The sequence below is a fragment of the Monopterus albus genome, unplaced genomic scaffold (assembly GCF_001952655.1).
Source record: "Monopterus albus unplaced genomic scaffold, M_albus_1.0 scaffold65.1, whole genome shotgun sequence".
NCBI lineage: Eukaryota > Metazoa > Chordata > Actinopteri > Synbranchiformes > Synbranchidae > Monopterus > Monopterus albus.
In genome coordinates, this window is record NW_018127945.1 from 2,996,098 (window position 1) to 3,007,115 (window position 11,018).

Below are 11,018 nucleotides of genomic sequence, written 5' to 3' on the forward strand. Positions count from 1 at the left end.
GAAAAACTGATATAAGATGTCACAGTGTTTAAATAACAGTTATGAATTATGTTTAGGAAAACATGTAAATGTTTTGATTTTAGTCTTTTAATATAAATTTTACACAATATTGTAGGTTTAGTTCATACTAGGTTAGTGCTCACTGTGTATTTTATATCTGACATGTTACCACATACGGTACCACGTGGTGAGTATGCTTCATTAGACTGATACTGCATTAAATCTCTGTGTAACGGTGTCTTGTATGTAAGACCAAATGCATGAATGTATGTAATGAACTGCAACCATAAATGGCAACTTATAATGAAATGTCTCTTTGGGTAAGTTAAGGGTTAAGTGTGCTCTCCAGAGTGCCCTGCATTGAGCTGAAGAAACTATTGTGGAAGGTAAGTGATTTAAAAAAATGGGCACTACCGTTAGCCTGTGGTTTTATGTACACCGTGATTAGCATGAAACTGTTGAATTCACAGGGAGAGTAAAACGGTTTGCAATTGATAACAAGTCTCAAGGTCTGCGGTACATGTCTTCTGTAGCACTGTGACATCTGTGCTCCAACCTTCATTTATGTAGAAGCAGATTCCACCTCCTCTTGTTTTGTGCTCCTTTACACGATCTGCTCTGTACACCTAGAAGCCCGGTACATGAATCGCGCTGTCCGCGATCGAGTCGCTGAGCCAGGTCTCCATGAAGCACAAAGCAGCAGAGTGTGCAAAGTCAAAGTTAGTCCTGTTGACGAGAAGAATTTCATCCAATTGACCAGGGAGCAGAGATTTGCCAGGTAAATAGATGAGAGTGAGGTCCATTTTCCCCTCTGTCATAACTGCACCAAGGCGCCTGCCCATTTTCCACGCCGGTGGCATTTTTTCCAGGTCCCGTAAAGTGCTGCTGCGCCTCCGATCAGAATGTCCATACAGCATTCTTCGTTCACAAAAATCGGAGGAAGGTAGTTTGGTGTGAGTTGTCCGATATTTAACAGTTCTTCTCTGGTAAAAGGGATGAGTTGCAAAAGACCAAGAAAACAAAGAAAAACAACAAACACAAGAGTACGCGAGTAACCACGGCCACTATCGCTGTCGGCGCCGGAAGGAAAGGAAAAAAAACCAAAACTTTTCTGTACCCATTCAAAATAAACTTTGCATTAGCTAGTGATATTAATGTTATCTTTCAAATTTCACTGCCTGCCCAAAATATAAGCCACTGAGAGAAAGAGAGAGAGACAGAGAGAAAGCAAGCAGTGGTGGCCAAATAAGCTTGAGAGTGAACAAAGAGAAGGAGAGGCGTTAGTGAGAACAAAGCAGTGAATCTGAGAAAATGTGTGTTGTGCGTTATGCTGTAGTACAGGAATCTTCTTGACCGTGCCCTAACTGGCAATTTGACCAGTTCAGTTCAGACATGTTATCCAGTTAGAATGCAGCAGGCTGTTTGACTAGGTCTGACCAGATGTTTTGTTCAAACAGGGAAATGTCTGAAAGGAGCTAAAAGAGAGATCGGGAGGGTAGTGTGATGGAGTTGGTTTCAGACTTAGTTTGTTTCAAGCACACTGAAGTCTTAATGGTCTAACATTTTTACCCACTCACAGTCCAACCTGAGTTTAAGCTGCAGCTGTTTTCTTATAGTGCATTGAATACATTTCATAAGGACTGTAAAAAGACAAAGTGGGAGGAATTATTTAACTGTCTACACAGGTGGGAGGTGACTGGCAACTGTAGCACTTTAAAGCAAGGGAGTGTCCCCATGGGATCACAAGTAGAAAAGATGAGACACTGTGCTGCAACTTTTACATATGGCAGCTTAAAATAAAAATCACAAACAGATTCTAGTCCAAGTTACCAAACTCAAACTTGTGTTTCTGTTACTATGACAAAGCGTTCAGGGCTTCAGGGCTGGTGTGTTGTCCATAGCAATAGCTGCAGATGCTCATGGGTACTTGTAGTATTTAGAACACTTTTACATACTGACCTGTTTAAAAATGGTAATTTTTCAGAAACAATCCGGAAATATTCATACTAGGGGTGTGTGATGCATATAGTCTACAGTAATATTTTAATTGTTGTTTTAATGTGTGAGCTGACATTACACTTTCAGATTACTGCGTGTGTGTATTGAGAGGGTATGCAGTATGTACATGGTCACTGCACCACAAGCTAGCATAGCTACCTAAAAATGCATTAGTTGAAAATGAGTGAACAAACAGCCTTTGCTGGTCCAGGGCCCCTCAGCTCCAAACAAAATTTTGTTGTACGTGTCACAAAGTTACAATGACAATAAAATAAAGCTGCTTCTTCTTAATGAAGTAAAGACCCAAACAGAGAAACACACTGAGACAGATGAAGGTCCATACCATAGTCTTCCAGGATCTGCTTCTGTAGCTGTGGCAGGGGCAGCCTGTCCTGAGGAGAACTGCTGCCGTCATCATCAAAACACACCTGGTTCAACTGCAGGGACAAATCGTGGTATAGACTATGTAAAAATACCGCAACTTTGGTTTGAAGGGGGACTGCTCTACAAAAACAACACTTTAAGGCTGTGTTCAGACTGAGTTTCAAGGGTGTGGGGAATTAGGTTATGGGGGATTAGGTTCACCACAGCACAGCACTGCAGGGGACTCCAGCAAAACAATGGAACCCCGTGTGGTGAAAAAGTTGGATCTGGTTCAATTTTTCCTTCACCAGACGGTGGCATCATCTGGCAAAGGCACTGCGCTGACCACTCATGTACAGATGACAATTGAAATGTCAGCACCCATAGGAAGAAAACCTTTACCTTGTTAGCATGCACATTCACTGCTATTTACTGTCAAATTCAGGCCACAGTTAATACACAATAACGACATTCTGTTTATTTTCATTAGTTAGGGTACTGAATATTAAACAGTGTTTTTTTTATCTATCAATGCAGACACACAATGCAGTGGTAGAAATTAGTGCTAAGGTAGAGTAGACTACATTTCCAGCATGACTAACTAAAATACAACAGAAGCTCACTGGCTGGAAATGTGAATGAAACCACTCACATGAACTCATCCCACCATCATGCATGCCTACAACACTCCCCCTTCAACCCCTCACCCCCTGACCAACACAGCCCATTGCGGTAAAAAAACAGCAAAGAGTTGCATTTTTGCAGGATCTGTGTGAATGTACGGAAAGAGAGCAAGTGATCTACATGAGTCAGAGGACTGCCAACAGTAAGGCGTTACAACTAACTAAGCTTAGATGCTCATCTCTAAACTGGGAACTGGCTTTAACCTCACAAATAAATCAAAAATTTAAGAAAAGTGAAAGTATATTGTACCTTAAGCCAGAGGTAATCTTCAGTCTTGTCTGCCACCTCTCCATGGTTATCACTGATGTCACACTTGCCAATCAGGCAGTACACGGCTCTCTTGTAGGGGTCAGCGCTGTTCCTTAGCACTCTACGGTAGTGGAGACGAAGCTTGTTCTCTGAAATTGGGGAAAGGCTGAAAAGATAAATAAAAGGAGAAGGGAGAGGATTTAAATCCAGTTTGAACCTCCTTGACCCATGTAGGCATCAACACATCAAACAAAAAAGCTTAAGTTGAAGGGTGCTCACCGCCTGTCAGGGCTCTTCATGTACTCCTGGAACCAGGTCTTGAAGTCTCCTAGCTGATGCTGCACTCTGTTCACCACCTGCATGGCTGCATTCAGATCTCCGCAGCGCAGACAATAGTAAATGACAGCCCACACTGGGTGGCCCTCTATCTCACCATCCTGTTGTGAACACAGACATTTCAAAAAATTATTTTGTCCACCATAGTGTGCCTTTGGCTGTGTGTAGTGCATGATCAGGATTAACATGTCAGTCTGACCAGTAACTGGCCTCCACAGGGATTCAGCAGTAATATGTAAGCAACTAGACTTTGTTAAGCCACATGACAACATGGTCAGCAGTTCGATTCCCATTCTCCCCCCAGTTCACATGTACAAGACACTGAGCCTCCAGGTTGCTCCTGATGGCCAGGTCAGCATCTTGCACGGACAACGTTAATAATAATAATAACACTTTATTTATATAGCACTTTACAACTCCAGCAGAGCCCAGAGTGCCTCACAGCAGAACATGTATAACTGCTAAAAAACACTACTAAAACAATAAAACTTAAACAAAATAAAACACAGAATTTTAAGGCAGAAACAGTAAAAAACTTCCATATCAGGATACAACTAAAACAAAACAAGTTAAAAATGTCTCTTCGGAGGAGGTAAGACAGGTTAAGCACTAAAAGCCTGTCTAAAAAGGTGGGTTTTCAGAGTTGACTTAAAAGCCACCAGCTCTGTTATGGACCATAGCTCTGGCGGTAGAGAGTTCTAGAGCCTGGGGCCATACACAGCAAAAGAATGATCGCCCATTTTTTGTATCGAGACCGTGGGACAACCAAGGACTGATGTTCTGAGGAGCACAGAGCTCTGTGCGGAACATAAATAGACAGAAGATCAGACAGGTATGGAAGAGTGAGGCTATTTATAGACTTAAATATAAATAGTAGCACCTTGAAGTAAATTCTAAACTGTACTGTCAACCAGTGTAGTGAGAGAAGAACGGGGGTGATGTAGGCGTACCTGGGGGTGTTCGACAACAGTCGAGCCACAGCATTCTGGACCAGTTGAAGCTTTCGGAGAACAGACTGAGAAATTCCCACATAGAGGGCATTACAGTAGTCAAGTCACGAGGTGATAAAAGCATGGATAGCTTTTTCTAAGTCTTCATGCAATAAGAAGGGCTTTACCTTCGTTAGGAGTCTCAGGTGAAAAAAAGCTAGATTTAACCATGGACCTGATCTGCTTATCGAAATTTAGGCCGCTGTCAAATATCACGCCAAGATTTTTCACGGTATCCGTGAATGAAGGGGCTGAAGGACCTAAGGTTGATACAATGGTGGCGGGATCAGAGCTAAAACCAATGTATTCAGTGTTGCTCTCATTTAAATGAAGGAAGTTCTGCAACAACCACTGTTTGACATCGCGAATACAATTATGCAGCGGGGCAAGTGCGTTAGACTCGCATTGTATCAACGGCACGTAAATTTGAACATCATCTGCATAAAAGTGAAAATGAACATTATGTCTTGATATGATTGAACCAAGTGGTGACATATATAAAGAAAAGTTCTTCCTGACTCCATACCAACTCATGAGGACCCATTTCACGGTGGGGACCTAAATTGAGGTCCCCATGGGCAAGAAAAATTGACTTTTAGGGTGGCAACATGGTTTAGGGTTAGGATGAGGTTAGGGTCAGGGTTAGGGTTAGGCAAGTAGTGGTTCTGGTTAAGGTTAGGGTTAGTCTACAGGAAATGAATGTACACAGAATCACTTATTCCAGAGTGATCAACCTGTCACCAGTTAAAGCCGATCACTCTTAAAACCATCCCTTTCTGATCGCCGCCAATTGATCTACCGCTAATGTTGTTACTGTACTGTAGATGAATACAGAAAAAAGTTTAATCATAGGGATAAATCGTATTGCTGTCCTGTACATGGGCACAGCCTTTTCCAATAAACTAATCAAGTATCAAGTGATAGACACAGATATCAATGAGCTAGGATATTACTGTAGATTAGGATCCTGATATTTGGCACCTTCAGGTATGTTCTACACGAGTTATAACAAGCAGGTTTACCAAAGCACCTGACAAGTAGCAAAATTTTGTCACATGTCAGGGGCAGGCAATGTTTTCTTTACCCTTAAGCATTTAAATATATGTGTGTGTGTTACCTGCATGCCAGGCAGGGGTCCTGGTTGTTTAATGTTGAGGAAGCTGTGGACTAGTTGGTATGTTCCTGGCACCCCACCTAGTTGGGCCTGATGGAGGTTCCCAAACACAGTAACCATGGCGTAGTTTTTATAACTGCAGAGAGAGAGACACATACACACCATGCTGCAATTCAGTTTAATTGTAGACTTGCTGTATATCCAGTACTACTTTGGTCCACTAAAAGCATCCATAGGAAGACTAACTACTGGACGCTTGGAAACAAACAAAAACAAGCACAGTCACCCATTCTCAAGGAAGCTCAGCGCCTGGTGCACAAAGGCCATCTGCATTTCAACAGAAATGCGACTTTTGAGGGTGTCTTTAGCTGGAACCAGCAACACATCGGTCATCTGCTTCACCATCAGCCACATCTCTGATACATTCTGAAGTGAAGAGAGAGGGTGATGGGCAAAGGTGCATGCACAGAGAAGGAGTAACACTAACCTAACAATTTTTTGCAGGACTTAAGTAAAACCGTTACATCTGAAACTTCATTTCAGTTCATTTCATGCTGACAGCAGATGTGACAAATCAACCTTCTTACCTTGTCATCCAGGACTTCTGCCACAGAAGCACATAAATCCCCTAGATTTGGCTGGATGTGACCATTCACTATCTTTTCATTGAAAATGTAGATCTGAAAAAGGCAGACAAAAAATAAACAAAAAATAAAAAAGATTCAGGGCTGAATACAATATCGACCTAAATATTCAAATGCCCATTTTCAACATTTCCAAGTTAATGAGTACATTTTGAAATCTGCCTCCAACTTCATCCTAAGCTCCTAAAGTAAATACAAACACTACGGCCATCACGTGAAATGGTTCACAGCAAAAAAAAAAACAGGAAGGAAAGAATCAAAATGTTTAACAAGATGTCAGACAGAATAACAAAAAACAGACAAATGACTCCACAAGCAATGTGTTGGCACACAGTCAGAGGAAAAGCCACATTTAAAAAACTGCGTCAGAGAACAAATCACACATGAACACACAGAGAAAAGACAAGGTCGGACAGCAAGATGAGGGGAAGAGATGATGATGATTATTAACCAGAGTTCCCCCGATCACCCGTTCAATGAGTATGTTTGATCTGCCAGCTGATGGCATGCTGTGATCCCGATTTAACTCAATAATCAGACAAGGCATCACAAACAGATCGGATGCATCTGAGTTAGAATGGACGTGTGTTTAAATCACTTCAGCTTGAGTCAGTTCAAGCGGCTTTCTGTCATTCTACAGCAAATAAATTTCATAGATGAACATGTAACTAAAAGTGGAAAAGCTTCTCTGGACTGATGAGACAACAACTGAACCCTCTGGTCACTGTAAAGCACCTCCTTTTCGATATCAACTGTGGCAACATTTCCCTTAATTTCTATTTTTTGCCACAGATGACTATTGTTAATAAAATTACTTGCTTATTACAGATATGCCTGTAAAAACTTATATGCTGGCTAATAAACAGCAGTTCAAAAGATACATGTGTGATCGTTTGTCGATCAGAGAGCATTGATGCACTGAATGTAAAATATCTTGCTCAGTACATCTTCATCACAAATCTTTATTATATATATATATGTGTGTGTGTGTGTGTGTGTGTGTGTGTGTGTGTCAGTGCACATTAAAATGATTAAGCTGACTGTTAACTAACCTGTCGTCCATAAGCCACCTCCACGCTGTCTAACACACTCCTTCCAGGAGCGGTTACTTCACTGATCAAGCTTGGCTGTAACAGACAGAGACCACAGATGACTTTAAAGGTACACTGCACATAAGCAATTAGCATAAAAGTAACTGAAATACACTTAAATTAAAACACTGCCCATGTACCAATGAAAATGTCAACTGTGTCTAATGCAACATTATCAACTAGATGACACTCAGAGAGCGCAAACCTCCACCAAGGCAGCTCGCTGTCCTCATAACGCCATTCTACCTAAAAGCAATATTCCCATGATAGTATGACTCTCATATTATGATTCCTTGACCATGAAAACCTGCCTCTAGCATGAGGAATCACACTGATATCATTATTAGTTTAAAGGTTATTCAAGAAAAAGGATATTTCAGTAATTGTGGTTTTCTTCATGATCAAGCACAGTAACTTTTGTACATATGTCAAATCTGTGGAGGCCCTACTGAGTCAGCCGTTTCAGCTACAATTTGATATTAGTTGGATGTCTGTAGCATTGTGTCTCTCACAGTACAAATGCCAGTAAAAACATTACCCACGCCCCTGCAAATGCCATTAAAAAAAAAAAAAAAAAAAACCAAACTGTAACCTCGGCAGCGGGAAAAAAATCGGCAGTGGTAAAAATATGATGAAATCAAATACTTTATTTCAAAATAATGTTTTAAAATCTTTATCAAAATCTGCCCATTTACCTGTATTTTCCTGGTAGTGGTAAAAAGTATCTAAAATTTATCTTTTTTTCATGGCAAATATTCTGCATTTTGAGAATCTTTTCAGCCCAGACAGACAAAGGTGTCCACACCTATTGCCAGTACATACTGGGATATGCTCCCACTAGATGACACATGCTAAAAGAGATGACGAAAAAATAGTACCCACAAGTCTAAGATCAAGCAGTTATTCTGGTAAGTTTAGATGAGTGTAATGTCAAGAAATCTTCTTTTTTGACCCAACACGTATTTGTTAAGCAGACAAATTCAGTTCAAGAACTTAAAATATAGATGTTTGTGTGATAACATAAACTGGAAGAGAAATGTTATGTTTGCATATTTTTGCAATCAATCAATTTTATCAGTCCACAACACTGATTGATAATAAAATGGGTCAATCTTATTTGATAAGTTCACTATATTGCAAACACAGTGAGAAGTTAACTAATTGTAAATTATCAGACTGTAGAGAACTGACTCTGGAAGTGAAGCATCAAATCTCTATCCGCACCAAACAGAGCCAAAAATTGACATTTCTTCTGGTCTTTTCATTATTAAATAGCAACAGTGGTGGACCTGCCACTTACAGTGCCTTGCGAAAGTCTTCGGCCCCCTTGAACTTTGCGACCTTTTGCCACATTTCAGGCTTCAAACATAAAGATATAAAACTGTAATTTTTTGTGAAGAATCAACAAGTGGGACACAATCATGAAGTGGAATGAAATTTATTGGATATTTCAAACTTTTTTAACAAATAAAAAACTGAAAAATTGGGCGTGCAAAATTATTCAGCCCCCTTAAGTTAATACTTTGTAGCGCCACCTTTTGCTGCGATTACAGCTGTAAGTCGCTTGGGGTATGTCTCTATCAGTTTTGCACATCGAGAGACTGAAATTTTTGCCCATTCCTCCTTGCAAAACAGCTTGAGCTCAGTGAGGTTGGATGGAGAGCGTTTGTGAACAGCAGTTTTCAGTTCTTTCCACAGATTCTCGATTGGATTCAGGTCTGGACTTTGACTTGGCCATTCTAACACCTGGATATGTTTATTTGTGAACCATTCCATTGTAGATTTTGCTTTATGTTTTGGATCATTGTCTTGTTGGAAGACAAATCTCCGTCCCAGTCTCAGGTCTTTTGCAGACTCCATCAGGTTTCCTTCCAGAATGGTCCTGTATTTGGCTCCATCCATCTTCCCATCAATTTTAACCATCTTCCCTGTCCCTGCTGAAGAAAAGCAGGCCCAAACCATGATGCTGCCACCACCATGTTTGACAGTGGGGATGGTGTGTTCAGGGTGATGAGCTGTGTTGCTTTTACGCCAAACATAACGTTTTGCATTGTTGCCAAAAAGTTCGATTTTGGTTTCATCTGACCAGAGCACCTTCTTCCACATGTTTGGTGTGTCTCCCAGGTGGCTTGTGGCAAACTTTAAACGACACTTTTTATGGATATCTTTAAGAAATTGCTTTCTTCTTGCCACTCTTCCATAAAGGCCAGATTTGTGCAGTATACGACTGATTGTTGTCCTATGGACAGCGTCTCCCACCTCAGCTGTAGATCTCTGCAGTTCATCCAGAGTGATCATGGGCCTCTTGGCTGCATCTCTGATCAGTCTTCTCCTTGTATGAGCTGAAAGTTTAGAGGGACGGTCAGGTCTTGGTAGATTTGCAGTGGTCTGATACTCCTTCCATTTCAATATTATCGCTTGCACAGTGCTCCTTGGGATGTTTAAAGCTTGGGAAATCTTTTTGTATCCAAATCCGGCTTTAAACTTCTCCACAACAGTATCTCGGACCTGCCTGGTGTGTTCCTTGTTCTTCATGATGCTCTCTGCGCTTTAAACGGACCTCTGAGACTCTCACAGTGCAGGTGCATTTATACGGAGACTTGATTACACACAGGTGGATTCTATTTATCATCCTTTGTCATTTAGGTCAACATTGGATCATTCAGAGATCCTCACTGAACTTCTGGAGAGCGTTTGCTGCACTGAAAGTAAAGGGGCTGAATAATTTTGCACGCCCAATTTTTCAGTTTTTTTATTTGTTAAAAAAGTTTGAAATATCCAATAAATTTCGTTCCACTTCATGATTGTGTCCCACTTGTTGTTGATTCTTCACAAAAAATTACAGTTTTATATCTTTATGTTTGAAGCCTGAAATGTGGCAAAAGGTCGCAAAGTTCAAGGGGGCCGAATACTTTCGCAAGGCACTGTACTTTAGGAAACCTGCAGTCGCATGAAAACATAATGGCGCTGTTTACAATTTTCTGGTTTTCTGCATATATTGGTCATGAAATGTGATCTGATCTTCACAAAAGTCACAAATATCAACAAACACAATATTTCTAGGCTGATAAAACCTCCATTCTCATTTTATTTATTAGACTCCAGGTTTGCTAACACCTGACTCCAGCTGACTATGTTTAATGGGTGTGTTCAATAAAAACATGAAAGATCATAACTGTTTTATCAGCTTAGAAATAGTATTTGATATTCGTGACTTTGATGAAGATCAGATCACATTTCATGACCAATTTATGCAGAAAGCCTGGAAATTGCAATCAGTAGAATTCATTTTTCTTGCAACTGTATTAATTTGTTTTATAGCAGATCTTGTCAAACAGAGGAAGGTCTGTGTAGGGCTGGGTCCATGAGGCAGTGAATTCTACAGCCTCAATTTAGCAGACATTCCAATAAAATATCCGCTCAACAACACAAGTTATGCTGTCTTGAGCAAGGAATCTACCCTTCAAGTGTTCTGCAAAACCACAATGAGCTTTCCCATCAGGTAAGCCAGTATAATAATAATAATAATAATAATAATAATAATAATAAA

At 40.5% G+C, this 11,018-nt stretch overlaps 1 protein-coding gene across 1 annotated transcript in view; it reads right to left on the reverse strand.

Moving 5' to 3' along the window:
• The window catches only part of nup93 (nucleoporin 93), a 42,239-nt gene that overhangs the window by 11,929 nt on the left and 19,292 nt on the right, over positions 1 to 11,018 (reverse strand). The window contains exons 6-12 of the mRNA XM_020604373.1: positions 7,430 to 7,504; positions 6,321 to 6,413; positions 6,020 to 6,159; positions 5,737 to 5,869; positions 3,574 to 3,731; positions 3,295 to 3,460; positions 2,342 to 2,435 (exon numbers count right to left, since the gene is read on the reverse strand). Of these exons, the coding sequence (XP_020460029.1) occupies positions 2,342 to 2,435; positions 3,295 to 3,460; positions 3,574 to 3,731; positions 5,737 to 5,869; positions 6,020 to 6,159; positions 6,321 to 6,413; positions 7,430 to 7,504 (859 nt within the window). The remainder of the gene's footprint in view (positions 1 to 2,341; positions 2,436 to 3,294; positions 3,461 to 3,573; positions 3,732 to 5,736; positions 5,870 to 6,019; positions 6,160 to 6,320; positions 6,414 to 7,429; positions 7,505 to 11,018) is intronic.